The sequence below is a fragment of the Bombina bombina genome, chromosome 6 (genome assembly GCF_027579735.1).
Source record: "Bombina bombina isolate aBomBom1 chromosome 6, aBomBom1.pri, whole genome shotgun sequence".
Lineage (NCBI taxonomy): Eukaryota > Metazoa > Chordata > Amphibia > Anura > Bombinatoridae > Bombina > Bombina bombina.
In genome coordinates this window covers 103,867,389-103,889,135 of record NC_069504.1, presented here as the reverse complement: position 1 = coordinate 103,889,135, position 21,747 = coordinate 103,867,389, and the positions used below count along the sequence as shown (strand labels likewise).

The 21,747-nt window shown below is 37.5% G+C and overlaps 1 protein-coding gene across 1 annotated transcript in view; it reads left to right on the top strand.

The window, feature by feature from the left end:
* Window positions 1-21,747, top strand: part of CCDC146 (coiled-coil domain containing 146) — a 430,933-nt gene that overhangs the window by 163,204 nt on the left and 245,982 nt on the right. Inside the window, exon 4 of the mRNA XM_053716534.1 lies at window positions 21,493-21,702. Within this exon, the coding sequence (XP_053572509.1) occupies window positions 21,493-21,702 (210 nt within the window). The remainder of the gene's footprint in view (window positions 1-21,492; window positions 21,703-21,747) is intronic.

Below are 21,747 nucleotides of genomic sequence, written 5' to 3'. Positions count from 1 at the left end.
GGCTTATACAAAAGGTTATTACCAAGGGAGATAGCTGATTTACTTAGTATAAGTTCTTTTTATAACACTTTACAGAAAAAAATAAAGTGAATAAAACAGATGAAACGTAGCCTTTGTATGTTTTACACACTTGTAAAGAATTGTGGTCTTTAAATATAGAAGGCAGCAAATAAGCAAATTATAGGTACTTGTATAAGAAAAGCAGAAACTTATAGCAAAGTCTTTTTTAGTCAAGCTTAGAAGTGTGTACCTGATTTGCAGTCTGCAATGTCCTTATATCAAGTGTTTTCAGGTTACAGGCAGGCAAAGCGTGTGATACAGAGAGAAGTGGAGAGCTTGATTTAACCAGGTGTGAGAACTCTAACAGGGTGTATGTCAGCAGAACTTTGGATATCAATATATACAGCTATAGACAATTGTATATAAAAATAATGATACTTGTGAGTGAGTTTAGAACTGCAGAGAGCAGAGTTGGCACTGAGACAGAACGGATCACAGCAGGGAAGCTGTTCGTATTTCCTGGTTGCGGTATACGCTCAGTAACGGAGCTGGCTGAAAGGTCAGACTGCGGAGCTAACACAGACTTGATTGAGTTGCTGCCAAAGTCTGTTTTAAGTGTAAAGAGGCAGGAAAATGCTTCTTCGGTTTTGAAGCTGGTGAGAGGACAAAAGGATTTCCTTAAACAGGTATGAAGAGCAGGATCTGAAGAGTTTAGCTTTAGAGCTTGAAGCAGAGTGGGAACTACCAACTTCAATTATCAAGCAAAGCACAGGTGTACTGAACACACCTTTAAAGGGAGGTGAAGGAGTGGGTTGGTCTTAGTACTTCAAGCTACAGGTATATGACAGTAAGTTACTCGCTCTCTTGTATCCCAACCTCGGTGGTGGAGTCTGATAAAAAGGGAGACTGTTGTCCTCTGAAATAATACTCCAATTTTGTTTGATCGTAGAGGCCAGGACTTTAGTACCCGGTGTATACTTTGTGATAAAGTTCAATTGTCTGTCATCAGTACTAGTGGGTCTCCATATAGTAAGACTGTCCTGTGTCCATTCTTATGCTATTTTACATTGTTTGGTGATCAAGTCCAAGGGGTATCCCCGTTGTTGAAAACGTGAAGACGTTTCCGTCAATTGACTCATCTTATGATGGTTATCTGTGTTATTACGCATGACAAACAGGAACTGTGAAGAACTGATCCCATTAAATTGAAATCTAGGTTGATAACTGCTATAATGTAAGATCAAATTTTTATCGGTCGTCTTTTGGAATAAAGTGGTATGTAACACATAACCATCATCTAGTGTATGGTCTGCATATCACATTCCATTTTAAACCTTATTGTGGACTGCAAGGAGTTCAAATCATTGAACCCCTTTATCCACAGTGTCATACCAAATCAGAAAGACATCATCTATATAGCGACGATATAACTTCATGGAATTCTGCCTGTGGAAAATATTCATCTTTTCATACATAGCCATATAAACATTGGCATACGATGGGGCCATATTAGACCCCATCGCCGTGACCATTGTTTGTAGAAAATAATCACTTTTAAATCGGAAAAAGTTCTTCTCCAAGCAGAATTCCACCAAGTGTAAAAGAAACTCTATCGGAGGTCCTCCATAATGTACATTGTTAGTGAGCATCAATCTCAACATGTCCATACCATGTGTATGGGGGATGACAGTGTACAGGCTCACGACGTCCATTGTGACAAGGACGTCGGTTTCCTGTATATCATTCATATCTTTAAGCAGACCAATGATTTCAAAAGAATCCTTAAAGGGACATTAAACACTAAATACATGCTAGATATAATGATGCATTCAAAGAAAAGATTAGTCCATGACTAACATGTAGATGTATTTTTTAAAGTTTCATTAGTTGTTTAAAACGTGACAAAATAAGTGTAAAGTTTTAGTGTCTATAAAACACTGGGAGCTGCCATGTTGTAACTTGTGTTACCTTCTCTGCTGTGGCCAATTAGGGACAGTTATACATAGGTCATTAGAGTGTGCAGCCAATGGTTGTGCTGGATTTAACAGAGTTATGCACTTCCATTTCTAACAGGAACTGAAAAGCTCACAATTTCAGAATGGAATTGCAGGCAAAGAGGACAAAATAAATAATGAAAGTATATTGCAGAGTTGTTTTATATATACAATTTATCATTTTATATTACCATCTCAAAGTGTTTAATGTCCCTTTAAGGTATGAAATAGTATTCTGTACCACCAAGGGGACTGGCTCTACTGCGACGAGAGTCAAGATGGATTTTTTCACTTGACACAGTATCCCCGAAGGGACTAAATGCGAATATTGATTTTGCTTGTTGTTATCGTAAATGACATCTATGGTGGTTATAAACCGTGTTGTTTTTACATACTCCTTGGAACATGGAGCAAACATACTCAAGGTAAGGGCATCAAAAGTGGTATAGCTACTAATTTATATTTTATTAAATAGAATGTAATACCTTAAGATAGCCTAAATTATATCTATTGATGTTTATTACTGAACATTAACCTAGGATGTGCTTACACCTTGATACCGGTGGGTATAAATAGTGTCAGCACGACTATACTATTTTCATTAAAGTTGTATTGCATAGAGGTTTATTTTTTACAATAGAATGTAATGTTTTTGTATAGTCCAAATATGTTTATTACTTGTGGATTATAACTATTGTAAATATGCTTAGGATATATTGACACCTTGATACCTGTGTGTATAGATAGTGTCAATATCACTAGACCTTTTTTATTTTTATTCAGGTTGCACTGTACTATGCTGTATATATTTTGTTAACATGTTTAGGGATTGAAGATATTTGGATACATATTGTTTGACAGTTTCTGAGTATGTCCCATTGCGACTGGGTATCAGCTCTCCCTGCTGTTGTTATGGATGTGTGTTGGGTTTACATTGTCACTATGGTAACGGTTATGTAACTGACACGTGTTGCAGTCGTAGGTCGATGGCATCACACGCCAGCGTCGATGTTACTGAGGTGGTTTGCCGCATGGGGACCGGATATCTGATTGTGATGTTTCACAGCTGCTGTCATAGTTGGTATTGGGGTTAGGGTATATAAGTATTGTGATAGGTACTGTTTGTTAAGTCTGCACGGCCTCCATTGAGAAAGGCTTCGGTGAGAGCGAAACATTTGGATAAAGCTTTTTTCTTGTTCATTAAAGGCTTGTTGGATACAAATCCCTGTTTGGTTTTGCCTGCTTTGGGAATCTCAATACGCAGTAGCCGTGCGTGGGGTTATTTGGGACTTGCTATATATATATATATATATATATATATATACAGGGAGTGTAGAATTATTAGGCAAGTTGTATTTTTGAGGATTAATTTTATTATTGAACAACAACCATGTTCTCAATGAACCCAAAAAACTCATTAATATCAAAGCTGAATAGTTTTGGAAGTAGTTTTTAGTTTGTTTTTAGTTATAGCTATTTTAGGGGGATATCTGTGTGTGCAGGTGACTATTACTGTGCATAATTATTAGGCAACTTAACAAAAAACAAATATATACCCATTTCAATTATTTATTTTTACCAGTGAAACCAATATAACATCTCAACATTCACAAATATACATTTCTGACATTCAAAAACAAAACAAAAACAAATCAGTGACCAATATAGCCACCTTTCTTTGCAAGGACACTCAAAAGCCTGCCATCCATGGATTCTGTCAGTGTTTTGATCTGTTCACCATCAACATTGCGTGCAGCAGCAACCACAGCCTCCCAGACACTGTTCAGAGAGGTGTACTGTTTTCCCTCCTTGTAAATCTCACATTTGATGATGGACCACAGGTTCTCAATGGGGTTCAGATCAGGTGAACAAGGAGGCCATGTCATTAGATTTTCTTCTTTTATACCCTTTCTTGCCAGCCACGCTGTGGAGTACTTGGACGCGTGTTATGGAGCATTGTCCTGCATGAAAATCATGTTTTTCTTGAAGGATGCAGACTTCTTCCTGTACCACTGCTTGAAGAAGGTGTCTTCCAGAAACTGGCAGTAGGACTGGGAGTTGAGCTTGACTCCATCCTCAACCCGAAAAGGCCCCACAAGCTCATCTTTGATGATACCAGCCCAAACCAGTACTCCACCTCCACCTTGCTGGCGTCTGAGTCGGACTGGAGCTCTCTGCCCTTTACCAATCAAGCCACGGGCCCATCCATCTGGCCCATTAAGACTCACTCTTATTTCATCAGTCCATAAAACCTTAGAAAAATCAGTCTTGAGATATTTCTTGGCCCAGTCTTGACGTTTCAGCTTGTGTGTCTTGTTCAGTGGTGGTCGTCTTTCAGCCTTTCTTACCTTGGCCATGTCTCTGAGTATTGCACACCTTGTGCTTTTGGGCACTCCAGTGATGTTGCAGCTCTGAAATATGGCCAAACTGGTGGCAAGTGGCATCTTGGCAGCTGCACGCTTGACTTTTCTCAGTTCATGGGCAGTTATTTTGCGCCTTGGTTTTTCCACACGCTTCTTGCGACCCTGTTGACTATTTTGAATGAAACGCTTGATTGTTCGATGATCATGCTTCAGAAGCTTTGCAATTTTAAGAGTGCTGCATCCCTCTGCAAGATATCTCACTATTTTTGACTTTTCTGAGCCTGTCAAGTCCTTCTTTTGACCCATTTTGCCAAAGGAAAGGAAGTTGCCTAATAATTATGCACACCTGATATAGGGTGCTGATGTCATTAGACCACACCCCTTCTCATTACAGAGATGCACATCACCTAATATGCTTAATTGGTAGTAGGCTTTCGAGCCTATACAGCTTGGAGTAAGACAACATGCATAAAGAGGATGATGTGGTCAAAATACTCATTTGCCTAATAATTCTGCACTCCCTGTATATATATATATATATATATATATATAAACAAACAAATCTGTGAAACTCACAGACGAAAAACTGTGCACACTAAATATATATAAAATGAATACACAAACAATAATTATAAAAATAGAAAAAGCACAAATATCATGTACATATAAAATAACAGAGTCTTATCTGTAAAAATAGAGAGAGTCCTGAGATCCAAAAAGGGCTCCTTTCTTCAATCAAATGATTGCAATCCTCTATGTGGAGAAACGGCTGCTTATAATTTGTCTTCCAGTACCAAAGTAGGAAGGTGGTATGATGAAATGTAGATCTAAGGGAATAAGCGCAAAAAGAGACTCCTCATAGCATAATATGTTTAATACAATAATAATAAAATACAAACAAACAGTCCCCCTTCAGGGTGGGTACTCACAATAAAAAACCTCAATCGTTATGAGGTAAGGTAAAGGTATGTAGTATCCCAGCTAGAAAAAGGAACACACGATGTAAGGAACCTAAGATCCGACTCCAGGCAAGAGGAAGCAATTTCAATCACGCTGTAATATTGACCGGTATGTAAGACAAACAGTAACTACGTGACCGATATGTCAGTAAGAGTTCCTCAGCGGTGAAGGCGAATATAACGTCTGGAGACAAATAGTTACTGTGTAACCAGCTGCTAACACACTATCGGTAGTTACACTTCTCTCTGATTGTGTTTTATGCAATAATGTCATTTGTGTTTTATCAGTAAGTTGGTTATGGACCTTAGTGATATCTTTGGAACAATAGCCCCTCTGTTTCAATTTAGTCATCATATCCATCTCTTGTGTCTTGTTTCTTCTCTTGTTTCTTCCCTTGTGTTGTTACGTGCCACCCTCATGAGCTGAGAAGAGATTACACTCTTTTTTTGATGTAATGAGTGAAAACCCTGTGCAGATAATAAAAAGTTTTTATCTGTAGGCTTAGTGTATAATGTTGTGGTGAAAGTAATATTCTCATTCGCCTCATGTTTGATGATATTCAGATCCAGAAAGGATATTTTGACCCTATCATATTCAAATTTAAACCTGATCAGGGAGCTAGTACTGTTCTATCCAGGTGGTGAGTGAATGTATAGACCCTTTCCATACCAGGAACACGTCATCAATATACCTCACATAAAATTTGATCTGGGGAACAGTTAATGTTTTCATAACATATGTTTTGTACCATAGCATATATAAGTTGGCATATGCGGGTGCCATATTGGAACCCATTGCGGTTCCTGTTATCTGGAGATAAAAATCATGTTCAAATTTAAAATAGTTCTTTTCTAAACAATATGTTAGTAATTCCAACAAAAACCCGCATATGCCAAGAGGTACTCAAGATGGATTTGACAGCCTGCATACCCTCCACATGTGGGCTTATCTTACTATGATCTTCCATGTTTTGGTCACCGCTTGATGTGATATCCAGGGTGATGATGGTGGCAATTGAAGCCTGTTAGGGGGAAGACAATGTATTGTTGCAAGAATAATACCAACAGGTGCTAAATATCTTTAGTGATTGGCCCCAGCACTGTTAACTAAGAGCACTATGGGTATTTATAGAGGTGGGGGTAGTGGTTAGGTTAGGTTAGCACTAGACACTTTTTATTGCACTTTAGCTCCCAGTGAACAAGGCACCAGTGGGTGCCGAAACGTTTGGGGATATTTTAATCTTTGTACTAATAAAGGACGTTTTATTTCAATGAAAATCTGGTGAGTGCAGTGCTTCTGTTCTGGATGAATGGATTCTTACCTATATATACTGTATATATATATATATATATATATATATATATATATATACACTTTGGAACCCTTTCCACTCAAATACCCGGAAACAAGAAAAATATTTTTAAATCTATTTTAAAAATGTGTTTTACTGTGTATTTACTGTAAACATTTCACATTTCAATGTTCTTCACATAGTAGTAAATGTTCTTTGTATTTAAAATATATATTCCTATATATATCTGTAAATATATCTATACCTATATATATATATATATTCATTTTAGATATATAGGTATAGATATATTTATTTTCTAAAACTAATTATTTATTATTAGAAATATTTATTTACAAATGTGAAGAACATTGCAATGTGAAATATTCATAACTATCTTCAGCTTTAGCACTGTAGATCTAACGCATTGTCAGGTTAGCGCACAAGTGTGCAATAGAGAGGGTATGCATTAGTGGTGACATTATCATGTACAGGTGAGCTGAAGAACAGGAGGCATCTAATTATTTGTGCATAGGGGCCCTGTAAGTTTAAATAAGGTCCTGCTAAGATTATTGTGCAAGTGCTATTGAGACAAACCTCTTCAATTCCTATCTTATCCATGGAGTATATTCAGAGGCGTAACTAGAAACCACAGGGCCCAGGTGCAAGAATCTAAGAAGGGCCCCCCACCCCAAAAAAAGTGAATTTGATACATATCTTTTTTTTTTTTAACATTTAACACAGAAAAAATGTGAATCAGATTACATGTCTGCAAAAGGAGGTACCCTGTGCCCACAGTCTGTAAGTTGGTCTGACCCCCTATTACTCTATATAGTGACACTGTTTAACCCACCAGTACTGTATATAGTGAGTCAGTAACACAGTCTGTAATCTGCTGGTGAGATGGCTGGCCTGACCCTACCCACCCCAGTACTTTATAAAGTGACCACAATAGTCTGTGACATAGTCCAGCCCCCCCGTACTGTATATAATGGTACTGTATAGTGACACTGTTTACCCCTTGCCCCCAATGCTGTAGTAGCAAGGTTTGTGATTTGCTGGTTCCACAAACATACACACACACAGATACATGCATAAATACACACACAGTCACATACATACATACACACACAGTCACATACATAAATACACACACAGTCACACACATAAACACCAATGGGTAAAACAGAAACACTAACCCCTGTAGTCAGAGACACTAGTGAAGCATCATGTCACTCTCACATGATATCAGTGCAGGCAGTGGCAGGTCAAAGTTTTTTTCTTTGAAGCTGGGCCCCCACCCTTGGGGGCCGAGTTGCAATTACGACCTCTGCACCCCCTGTAGTTTCGTCCCTGTATATTCAATAAAATGTGTGTGGTTTCCTTGTGCTGTATTAATAGAAATTTCACTCTTTGGGAAGGTCTCAATATTATTAGTAGAATTTGGCTAAACCATAATTGTTATTCTTCATGTTATTATGCTTTAAATGAATGAAGTTAAAATGGTTAATGATCATTCTAGTGTAATTAAACAAATAGCCCGCTTTTAATATATGTTTTCTGCTTCAGATGAAAGCATGGCCAATGTTTGGTTCATGTATGCCTGCTTCTCATTTGTTGCCAGGTGTGTCATCATCTGGTGTGGCAAAATAGTGACGCCATATATAACCCTGGATGGTTTGAACTTGGTTATTAATTGCACATGTAAGCTGTTCAGTCAGCAAAAGATTTCATATTAGCCCCATTGGATTAATTATGTTTTAACCCGGAATGTTAGCCTCAAGGTAGAATTAAGTCACTTGGCAGATGCTTAATTATTAAAGGGGGGTGTTTGATTTTGAGCTTAATTTTCCTTTAAGCATAAAGTTATAAGAAGGGAACTTACCAAGGACACAATATGTAAAACATTTTCCTATCTATTTTTTTTTCTTTTTCCAATGCTTTATTAACAATTGTGCAAAACATTACAAACAATAAAGTTCACTTTAAAAACAAACAAATACAACTTTCTCTTGCATATGGGAAATTACACAGATAACATCACATATTCCATTTTTATACTAATACATGTCAATATTCAATAATCCTTATATATAATGTACATAGTAACAGTAATATTGTTCCAAAAGCCAGAAGCTGAGCTGTATTAGGAAAGATCTCAAGAGCTAGAAACAGACACATCCCAAAGGAAAGTAATATACTGTAATAGTAATCATCCAATCTCTTAGATACACAATAGGAATATTTTTCTAATTGTAGAGTCAGTGTTATTTTCCTATCAACTTTAAAGGACATTGCAAATTGGAACCGTTAAAGCATAAAAACATAGATTTCTGAGGGATATCACTACTACAAGCTAGGTAAAATTGAGATTACATTAGATGATGCTACAGCTATGGCACAAAAGAGGGACATAGAGTAGATTTGACCCTTTACTTTCCCCTTCCCACCTCCTTTGATGAGAACCCACCCTTCCCACACCTATATCCCCCCTTTTTCCCTTTTTTTCCATTATTCTTTGCTTTGTACTACCATTTTATCTAAACAAACAAATTGTTCGCAATAAGACTCAAGAACTCAACTCTGTTAAAGTTTATGGTTATATTATATTATCATTCTATTTTGTAAGGATTCTGTACCAACTCGCAAGGATATCTCACATCATTATTCTACTATATTTCCTCCTTGGACTTTGTTCTAAAGACTTTGGGCGCATTATCCCAAAACATCCGTCTCGTTACCCACAAAACTCATGGTTATCAAAATGTATAGGTTTGAAAATTACTGTATTGTTGTATACTGATTTTAATAAAGTCTTTAAACTTAAATAAAAAAAAAAAAACACATAGATTTTGATGGCAGATAAGACCCATACCCCAAACATTTTCTATTAATGATAAGCTTAAGTAGTTTGTAGAAAAGCCTAATGCTTATCCCAGGTATTTTTGAGTATTCCATGAATTAACCATCCTTTCTATGAAGAAAAGATTCTGCAGATTACTCCTGAACCTACTACCCTTCAGATCCAAATTGTGACCCCTTGTCCTGGTGTTGCGCCTTTTGTGAAAAATGCTTTCAGCCTCAACTTTATTGAGCCCCTTAATATACCACTAAACACAGTAAAATATCATAATCAATAAATGCATAATAAAAAGACAATGCAAAAGGACTTTGTTTTAATTACATGTTTAGGTCATTGTACAATAAAGAAATGCTCAATTTCAAACAAATTCCAGTTAATGTATATCCTTTCTGAGCTTTGGCCTCCAGAACTGTAAGCAAGGCCTAACTATTGATCTGTGAAGTGGCATAAGAACCTTACTATGCCTGCTGCAATACTGTATTGTTTACCAGATTTTAAATCATCTGAAACAATATTATTAAGTGGTTAAAGGGACACTGAACCCAAATTTTTTCTTTCGTGATTCAGATAGACCATGCAATTTTAAGCAACTTTCTAATTTACTCCTATTATCAAATTTTCTTTGTTCTCTTGCTATTTTTATTTGAAAAGAAGGCATCTAAGTTTTTTTTTGGTTCAGACTCTGGACAGCACTTTTTTATTTGGTGGATGAATTTATCCACCAATCAGCAATAACAACCCAGGTTGTTCACCAAAAATGGGCCGGCATCTAAACTTACATTCTTGCATTTCAAATAAAGACACAAAGAGAATAAAGAAAATTTGATAATAGGAGTAAATTAGTTCATGCTCTATCTGAATAACGAAAGAAAAAAATTGGCTTCAGTGTCCCTTTAAAAAAAGAGAAAGACTTTGAATAGAGCATCAGACACAGGAGGGACAATAGCATTTTGCTCAGCAGTTTAAAGGGACATAAAACTCAACATTTTTCTTTCATGATTCAGATAGAACATACAATTTTAAACAACTTTCCAATTTACTTCTATTATCACATTTTCTTTATTTTCTTGTTATCTTTTGTTGAAAAGCAGGAAGGTGTACACATATCTGCAGAACTATATGGCAGCAGTTTTGCAACAATGTTGTACCTTAGCAAGAACACTAGATGGCAGCACCATTTCCTGTAACGTAGTTCTCCAGACATGCACGTACACTACCTTGATATCTCTTCAATGAAGAATAACATGAGAACAATGCAAATTTGATAATAGAAGTAAATTAGAAACATTTTTAAAATTCTATTTTCTATCTGAACCATAAAAGAAAAAAAATTGTTTTTGAATGTCCCTTTAACACCCATTTAATAATAAGAAATGTTATGAAAATAGCAAAGATTTATGAAAAAGATATCAACCATATGCTATAAATGTTTGTAGTCATATTACCTACATGTTATTCAGTTTCTAGCTAATATTAGCTCACAAATAAAGGCTAATATTTCATTACATGTGACAGTGGTATGTTTTTTTTTTCTTCATCTTGTTGGAATTTATTCCTTACTTTGAGAGTTTTTTCGTTCACATCATATGGTGAGCACTCTCTGCTCTCTGTTTAAGGACGCCTGTTTCCTGTATTTTTATGTTTTAATGTGAACATTTTGCTGAGAAGGATAAAAAGGATATTTTTAATATGCTTCACATGAAGAACACATTGCAATGCATTAACGTAGAAATGAAACAGATAATCAAATAGCAGTAAAACAGAGGCCTAAAAATCATGTAACAAAATTACTTTCATCTAATATAGAATTCAGCAGTATTTACTCAAGCTACACAACATTATTTCCTATGTATTTCGTATTAACGGGACATTAAACACTTTGAGATAGTAATATAAAATGATAAATCGTATATATAAAAACAAATCTGCAATATACTTTCATTATTTATTTTGTCCCCTTTTGCTGTAATTCCATTCTGAAACAGTGAGCTTTTCAGTTCCTGTTAGAAATTAAAGTGCAGAACACTGTTATAATCCACACAGCCATTGGCTGCACATTCTAGGGACCTATTTATAACTGTCCCTAATTGGCCACATAGACATAGAAAGCTTATAAGATAATTTGTTTTCTATTATGGAGACTCTTGTGGAAAAAAGTGCCTTTTTATTTGGATTTGTGACATGTATGTGTATCAGTTATGTGGTTTTGTTTTTTTTATTAAAATCATTAATAATCTTGGATAATTTGCATAAATATTTTTTAAACTATATTATTCATCATGGGACAAAGAAAAACTCCCTAGCATACCTATGGTCCTTATAGATAGCGAGTCCAAGGTGTTGTCAATAAAAGCTTAAGAATCAAATAAATATGTAGTTATGTAGGTCCTTATCCATTTAAAGGCACAGTAAGCATTAGATAAAACACCTATAATACGCAAAGTATTTTCATAATAGGCTAAATATATAAATAAAGTAACATTGCTGCAAAATTAACTTACAAAAAATTTGACTTTAATCCTTCCCTTGAAGAAGCATGTGGCTGCCCTCATTGATGCATTGTTTTCCCCCCTCAAAATTAGCAACATCAGTACAGCTGGGTTGAGGGAAGCCAGTATACATGCACAAGATGTCTGCTTAGGGAATCAAACAGGCATATTCTGGTTCTGGAGTGTGTCACTTACAGAGCTAATGGCACAGATGACAGCTTTTTAATTAGCTTTACTTCAGCTGAAGTTTTTGAGAAAAAAGTAATGCAGCCATGGGGAGAGCGTGAGGAGCCTTCAAGGGAAGAATTTTAAAATTAATTTTTGTAAGTCAGTCTTGTATCAAGTACAATAATTTGGGGTAGATTTATTAAGCTGCATTCAGAGTTTATTTATTTAAAGTGAAGGTCAATTTTTACCCGATGCTCACCACTTATGTAAACAGTATGCTCTAACTATTACAGTCGCTAAGATAATTTTTAAAAAAAAACAATTATTTATTAATAAATTCTATATATAAAAAACCTTTGTTTCGTCTTTTTACTCCTCCCCCGATCCACTTCCTTATTTGACCCTGTTGACGTAGCGAGCGTTTCAACAAGCCCGCCGCGTCACTTCCAAGCTCGTGCACAAGACTGGTTTCAAACTGCGCTTGCGTATTGTAAGAGCATTCGCGCATGCGTGGCAATTTCAAAGAACGTAGCACTGAAGGAAAGCATATAGCGTAATACGCATGCGCATATCATACACGCGCATGAAGTAGTTGACGAGAGCCGCCCTTAGACGCATGCGCAATTGTTACAGATGACATGGGGAGAAAGGGGCAGGACGCCACGGGGGAAGTGAAGGAATTGGAGCAAAAGACAAAAAAATATGTCAATCAAATGAGGGAAGATGTCGGGCGGACAGTTGCGGTGAAACGGAGGGTAATTGAAAAATAAAAATTAAAAGGACAAAATTATTTCTCAAGATTTTGATCAATGAACATGATGTTTATTTTACATGTTAATGATAATACTGGAATCGAGTGAGGCGGACTTGACCTTCACTTTAAGAAGCAGAAACTGCTTATTTTCCCTCTCCGCAGCCTCCAAACGAGGTGGTGAGATCAATTACCCCAACACTCACGTATTCAGGGTGATTTACATTCCCAATTGGATGCGCAGAAGCAGGAGGCAGCATTGCACAAGAATCCTCTTGTGCAATGTTTCATTTTGCCATGCAATGCAAGTAGAGAACCTGTCCGCCTGCAAGGATGGTAAAGTTTGCCCTTCGTATATATATATATATATATATATATATAGATGAGTTTATGTAGAGAGAATAAATCCTGGAAACAAAAGAAAGACCAGGATAAAAGACAGGGAATTCAGCACTCTTTTTTACAAAATTTAACTGAAGCTCAAAATAAATACTCAAATGTGTCGACCTAAAAGCTAGTGTAGCTGCAAAGGAGAGAACTCTCTGGCACTAACAGTATTATAACATATATATATGCTCAGATGGTAAAAAATGCAAAAAGACCCAATAGGTAAATATGATCACTTTATAGAGATGTCAAAATAGCATAACAAATACAACTTATTACAAACCTGACCGGTCAGGGGATAGTGTCTATACCACAACAGAAATCATCAACATGATATGTAATTGTTTTCACAGGCCTGTAGAGCCATTGTGTTAGCTGCAGGATTTGAATGGGGGACAGTAATTAGACTACTACACCCTACTGCTTGCGGCACCTTAATATGTAAGGCTAAATGCCGGGCAGATTATTATCTGGGATCTAAGTAGTTACAGTTAGTGTGCCCCAACACCTATGCAGAAGTATTGATGCTCTTAGAAGTCAAAACATTGATTGCACATATACATGTTACTTAGAAGATATATTAGTGGGGGACTGAAAGTCAAGCTACTACACCCAGCTGCATACGGCACCTTATAATATTAAGGCTAAATGCCGGGCAGGTATTTTATGGGATCTAAGTAGGTTGCTGTACTGTGCCCCAAAATATGTACATATATCTTGTTACCATGCAAGCAAACAGCTAAGAACAGTAGTATACAGCCAGCTTTGCTGAATAATCACTTAGAAGCAGCTACTCTTGGTATCGGGTATAAAAGTCCCTTTAGATAGAGTTATGCAAGCAGGAAGGTTAGCCGTGAAGCAGATACAGATAGTTGTAAAAAGCACAAGGGTATAGCCTCAGCGTAGCGTGATATTAATAAGCTTCAAGCATATATTAGTAGTAGCGTTTCCTTGGGGAACTTTAGCATATGCCCTCTCACATCAGGGTAGCATCATCCAAGACAGTCAATCAGCAGCCTATTACTCAGGCAATGACAAGGCAGTATACGACCTGTTTCCTTCAAGGTTATTCCTGTGACTGAATCATAGAAGATGTGCCTCATTGAGTAGTCGGGAACTCCATTCTAGGGATCCATCCGGCGTGTTCGCTTGCAGCGTGTCTGTTCCGTGTGATCAACACCAATCACATGCTCCGGTCAGCTTGTCCAATGCCGACGCGCGTTTCACCCGCTAGGTATGTCGGGCTTCGTCAGGGCGTGATGACGTTGGGAGTGCTTCGTCTCCCTTTTGAACTTTGCTTAGTGGCACGCCCCTATTGAGAAAGTCTCACTATGCTTCATCAGCGATGCTGGTTGGTAAAGGGACAAACCCTTTGAAGTATATGTTGATTAATGCTAATATAGTAATGATACAAAAGGTTAAAGTATACTCATTTAAAAAAACACTTGCATGCTAAGATAAAGAGATCATATACACCTGAAAAAAACAATTGGGTTTTTGTTGGAAAAAATTACTAAGAAATTCGTCAAAACATGTAGTTTACCTATTTAGCCTTATTTGCCCTAAAAAGATGGTATAGATAATATTCAAATACAGCAAGATAAATGATATAATATATAAAATATAGGGGCATGTCTGTACCGGGAAATATTATGGGATGCGAATGATGAATACAACGGCCATACTTTATAAAAAGCAGGCCATGTCTATTCTATCATTTAGCCCTTTAGGTATCTGTGTTTGGAGGATCGTAATCCACCTGCATTCCTTTTGGAGGAGGACCTTATCATTATCGCCTCCTCTGTTGTTGGTAATGCCTCTGTCAATGCCTATGAATGAAAGGGAGTCAGAAATACAGGCATGAGCATCCTCAAAGTGCTTAGCCACATTGCTTTTGGGATTCTTATTTTTAATGTCATCCCTGTGCTCAGTAATCCGGTCTTTAATGGCTCTCCGAGTTTTGCCCACATAGAACCGTGGGCAACTGCAGGAGAGAAGGTAGATGACACCTTCAGTGTTGCATGTAATATGATGCTTTAATTTATATATCTTGCCAGTATGTGTGGAGAAAACTTTAGTTTTTACCATGTATTTGCACGCCACACATCTTCCACATGGATGATTTCCCGTGGATCTATGTGTAGTGAGCCAGTCAGTTTGTTTTTTGGGTGATACAAACTGGCTTCTCACCAGTTTATCCCTGAGGTTAGGTGCTCTTCTGGCAGTGATGTTAGGGTGGTCTCCCACCTCCTTTAATAACCCTTCATCACTTGTTAAAACATGCCAGTTTTTATCAAGTATAATTCGCAGAGCTGACCAGTGACAATTATAGTCTGCGATCAGTCTAATAGGACCTTTTGTCAGGGGCAGACCCCGGCGATACCGGGGACGCAGGGGATATTAAAAACAGCAGAGGAAGGCCTTCAGATAATCAATCTATCGTCATTTAAACTAAACCTTGTTCATATAAAGGTACTTAAAAAAGGTCTTTCGTTCTGTCCAACAAATTACCTTGACAAATTCAACTTTATAAAGGATCTCCACCTGTTTGCCCGAAAAATTGTATTATCTCAGATAATGAAGGGCAAAAGTAGACACCTAGTGGAGGATGTCAACATCACTAAAGAGGACATGCCCACAGTAGAAACTCTCCAAAGCCTTCTCGAAGAAAATGAGGGGAGTCAATATACCCCCACGCAACTAAAGGATATTCCTTGTTACAATAGAACTACCTCAGACTTTAAGGCTAAATCTAAATATATGCCACAACTTTCAATGGTACCGGCAGTTAATATATTCGTGAAACAGGTTGAGAAGGAGGTTAACCAACTATCCCTTATAGGAATAGTGGATGACAACCTATCAAAACCCGAACGGAAAGCTCTAAGCGAACTCATGAATGCTAAAGGATTCTTAATCAAGCCAGCGGACAAGGGTGGTAACCTTGTCCTCTGGGATGAGAACATGTATGTTTTGGAGGTTAAACGTCAGCTTTTGAATACAAAGCATTATAAATCCATGACATACAACCCCACATACTCCCTTCAATATACCCTGTTTAACATTCTAAAAAAGGCAAAAAGCAATGGCCTCATCACAAATTCGGAACATAAATATCTCTATCCCGAGCACCCCATAACACCTGTCTTCTATTGTATCCCGAAGATACATAAAAACGCTAGCCATCCGCCAGGTCGTCCAATAATTGCAGGAATTGGAAGTTTAACTGAAAACTTAGGCAATTATGTGGACTTTTTTCTTAGACCCTTCTTAAACACATTACCATCATATATCCTGGACACAGCGGATTTCCTAAGGAAAATCGATAAACTTTCGGTCCCTCAAGGTGCCATCATGGCCTGTTTGGATGTGGAAGGTTTGTACTCATCAATTCCACATGATGTTGGCATAAAAGCATGCAGACACTTTCTTATGATGAGAGGAACGCAAACACAAAAACATACAGATTTTGTCATGGAACTGTTAGAGTTCATCTTGACAAATAATGTGTTTCTCTTTGATAATAAGATATATGTACAGCAGCAAGGGACAGCCATGGGGGCGACTTGTGCCCCCACCTATGCATGCCTTCATTTGGGAGCATGGGAAATGGAGGATGTGTATCAGAGCCCTCTCTTTGAGGAGAACATCCACATATGGCTTAGATATGTGGATGATATTTTCCTCATATGGGAGGGCTCTGAACAGGGTCTCCTGGACTTTGTTGATACTCTGAATAAAAATGATAAAAATATCCTTCTTACATTGCAGTCCAGTAGGAAGGAAATTTCCTTTTTGGACATTAAAATAAATCTTAATCAGGGTCTAATTGAAACTGAGAACTTCCGTAAAGCGACGGCAACCAACAGTTTGCTTCTTGCAACTAGCCACCATCCTGACCACCTTAAAAAAGGAATACCCAAGGGACAGTTTCTCAGATTACGCCGCAACTGCTCAACAAAAACAAAATATTATGAGCATGCACAAGAAATGAAAAAACGTTTTGAAGACAGGGGGTACTCGAAGAGAGTCATTAAAAGGGCTCTGAATGAAGCAGCCCACCAAAATCGTGAGCAACTCCTGATACCAAAGGAGAAACCTGTGCAAGGTCCTATTAGACTGATCGCAGACTATAATTGTCACTGGTCAGCTCTGCGAATTATACTTGATAAAAACTGGCATGTTTTAACAAGTGATGAAGGGGTATTAAAGGAGGTGGGAGACCACCCTAACATCACTGCCAGAAGAGCACCTAACCTCAGGGATAAACTGGTGAGAAGCCAGTTTGTATCACCCAAAAAACAAACTGACTGGCTCACTACACATAGATCCACGGGAAATCATCCATGTGGAAGATGTGTGGCGTGCAAATACATGGTAAAAACTAAAGTTTTCTCCACACATACTGGCAAGATATATAAATTAAAGCATCATATTACATGCAACACTGAAGGTGTCATCTACCTTCTCTCCTGCAGTTGCCCACGGTTCTATGTGGGCAAAACTCGGAGAGCCATTAAAGACCGGATTACTGAGCACAGGGATGACATTAAAAATAAGAATCCCAAAAGCAATGTGGCTAAGCACTTTGAGGATGCTCATGCCTGTATTTCTGACTCCCTTTCATTCATAGGCATTGACAGAGGCATTACCAACAACAGAGGAGGCGATAATGATAAGGTCCTCCTCCAAAAGGAATGCAGGTGGATTACGATCCTCCAAACACAGATACCTAAAGGGCTAAATGATAGAATAGACATGGCCTGCTTTTTATAAAGTATGGCCGTTGTATTCATCATTCGCATCCCATAATATTTCCCGGTACAGACATGCCCCTATATTTTATATATTATATCATTTATCTTGCTGTATTTGAATATTATCTATACCATCTTTTTAGGGCAAATAAGGCTAAATAGGTAAACTACATGTTTTGACGAATTTCTTAGTAATTTTTTCCAACAAAAACCCAATTGTTTTTTTCAGGTGTATATGATCTCTTTATCTTAGCATGCAAGTGTTTTTTTAAATGAGTATACTTTAACCTTTTGTATCATTACTATATTAGCATTAATCAACATATACTTCAAAGGGTTTGTCCCTTTACCAACCAGCATCGCTGATGAAGCATAGTGAGACTTTCTCAATAGGGGCGTGCCACTAAGCAAAGTTCAAAAGGGAGACAAAGCACTCCCAACGTCATCACGCCCTGACGAAGCCCGACATACCTAGCGGGTGAAACGCGCGTCGGCATTGGACAAGCTGACCGGAGCATGTGATTGGTGTTGATCACACGGAACAGACACGCTGCAAGCGAACACGCCGGATGGATCCCTAGAATGGAGTTCCCGACTACTCAATGAGGCACATCTTCTATGATTCAGTCACAGGAATAACCTTGAAGGAAACAGGTCGTATACTGCCTTGTCATTGCCTGAGTAATAGGCTGCTGATTGACTGTCTTGGATGATGCTACCCTGATGTGAGAGGGCATATGCTAAAGTTCCCCAAGGAAACGCTACTACTAATATATGCTTGAAGCTTATTAATATCACGCTGCGCTGAGGCTATACCTTGTGCTTTTTACAACTATCTGTATCTGCTTCACGGCTAACCTTCCTGCTTGCATAACTCTATCTAAAGGGACTTTTATACCCGATACCAAGAGTAGCTGCTTCTAAGTGATTATTCAGCAAAGCTGGCTGTATACTACTGTTCTTAGCTGTTTGCTTGCATGGTAACAAGATATATGTACATATTTTGGGGCACAGTACAGCAACCTACTTAGATCCCATAAAATACCTGCCCGGCATTTAGCCTTAATATTATAAGGTGCCGTATGCAGCTGGGTGTAGTAGCTTGACTTTCAGTCCCCCACTAATATATCTTCTAAGTAACATGTATATGTGCAATCAATGTTTTGACTTCTAAGAGCATCAATACTTCTGCATAGGTGTTGGGGCACACTAACTGTAACTACTTAGATCCCAGATAATAATCTGCCCGGCATTTAGCCTTACATATTAAGGTGCCGCAAGCAGTAGGGTGTAGTAGTCTAATTACTGTCCCCCATTCAAATCCTGCAGCTAACACAATGGCTCTACAGGCCTGTGAAAACAATTACATATCATGTTGATGATTTCTGTTGTGGTATAGACACTATCCCCTGACCGGTCAGGTTTGTAATAAGTTATATTTGTTATGCTATTTTGACATCTCTATAAAGTGATCATATTTACCTATTGGGTCTTTTTGCATTTTTTACCATCTGAGCATATATATATGTTATAATACTGTTAGTGCCAGAGAGTTCTCTCCTTTGCAGCTACACTAGCTTTTAGGTCGACACATTTGAGTATTTATTTTGAGCTTCAGTTAAATTTTGTAAAAAAGAGTGCTGAATTCCCTGTCTTTTATCCTGGTCTTTCTTTTGTTTCCAGGATTTATTCTCTCTACATAAACTCATCTATTTTACATAAGGGTCTGCACCAAATATTTGATATACTCTAGACCATACCAGTATTAGCCTAGAAGCAAACTGGTTGGTTACTCCTTGTTTCTAAAAAAGCTCATAGCAATTGCGTCCCCTCCGCTATTAAATTTGATATATATATATATATATATATATATATATTTAACCTATTATGAACACACTTTTCATAGTACAGATTGTTTATCTAACGTTATCTCTCCCTTTAAAGTATGTTCTCACACATACCAACCTCAGATAAATGAGGCAATGTATTACCTCAAGGAGAGAGAGAACATCCTACTAGGTGTAAATATTCCAACCTCAGATGAATGAGTTATTTGTATTACCTCAAGGAGAGAGAGAGCTTTCTACTACGTGTAAATCTTCCAACCTCAGATGAATGAGGTAATTGTATTACCTCAAGGAGAGAGAGAACGTCCTACTAGGTGCAAATCATCTAACCTCAGAGTAATGAGGTAATTGTATTACCCCTGGGAGAGAGAGAACTTCCTACTAGGTTTAAATCTTCCAACCTTAGATGAATGAAGTAATTATAGCACCCCAAGGAGAGAGAACTTCCTACTAGGTGTAAATCTTCCAACCAAGGACAAATTAGTTATTTGCATTACCTCAAGGAGAGAGAGAACTTCCTACTAGGTGTAAATCTTCCAACCACAGACAAATTAGTTTTTTTGTATTACCTCAAGGAAAAAGATAACTTCCTACTAGATGTAAATCCTTCAACCTCATAGTAATGAGGTAATTGTATTACCCCAAGGAGAGAGAGAACTTACTACTAGTTGTAAATCTTCCAACCTCAGACGAATGAGTTAATTGTATTACCTCAAGGAGAGAGATAACTTCCTACTAGGATTAAATCTTCCAACCTCAAATGGGTGAGGTAATTGTAGCACCCCAAGGAGAGAAAAACTTCCTACTAGGTGTAAATCTTCCAACCTTTAGTTTCAGCTGAAGTCTAGCACCAACAAATGATTTGTAAGGGTAGCTGGTGGATATCCTCTGTGTTATCCGATATGCTCATTTAAGAAAATAAAACCAAAGACAGGGGAGGTAGCAATATAGTGTAGTAGTTTAATACAGTAAGTAAAATAACAATATTCCAGACCTATTATAGATATCCAATATCAAGTACAACCTCGATCAATATATAAGTTAAGCATATGCATGTAAAAAAGATGCAAACAGCAATGTTAACGGACTCATGTATAAATATAGGCTGGAGTCAGACACTGAAGAGTTAAAAGCCCACTCAAAGAGCACCTATCTGTCCAAAAAAATTCCACAACTATTAATTGAATTAGAAATAAGTAAGGTGATGTTGCCAGGAGGAACCCACTGCAGTCTTTACATGCTTAGGAATGAAACTGAACTTTTTAATCAGAGGTTAGGACTATTAGTTTAATGACAGTTTAAATAATATAGAGCAGTAGGTTCCCAAAATGTCATGTGTTAAAGCTGATACGATGATCTGTGATAGGTCATTAGTGGTCATATGATCACCCCTCATAATCCAATAGGTGTAATTGAAATGAAAATAAGCATTATTTTCAAGTGGGCTGGAAGCTACCATTTTATTTTCATTTGCACAGTGTAGGTGCACCATGTATTGTGCTGTACGTGCACCATTTATATCTTGTCTGTAGTTTTACTTCTTGGGCTATTTGAATATTCTGTCAAATACTATTAGACTGTGTTATTCATTGCTTATGCTTTTGTTTTTACTATTTATATAGCATACAGGAGTCTGAGATACAACTTCTTCAGGATGCTAAACGTTATACCTACCAGCTGGAGGAACAAAAGCAGGAGCTGGATAAAGCTGATCAGTTTCCACAGGGGATTAACACAGAGGTCTCCAGAATGAGACAGCAGTTATTAAAGTATAACAATGATCTGAATGAAGCTGAAGAGAGAGAATACCAACTGCAGTATAAGCTTGACTTGTAAGTAACAATTCAAATATCAATAATTATTAAAGTCTCCTTAGA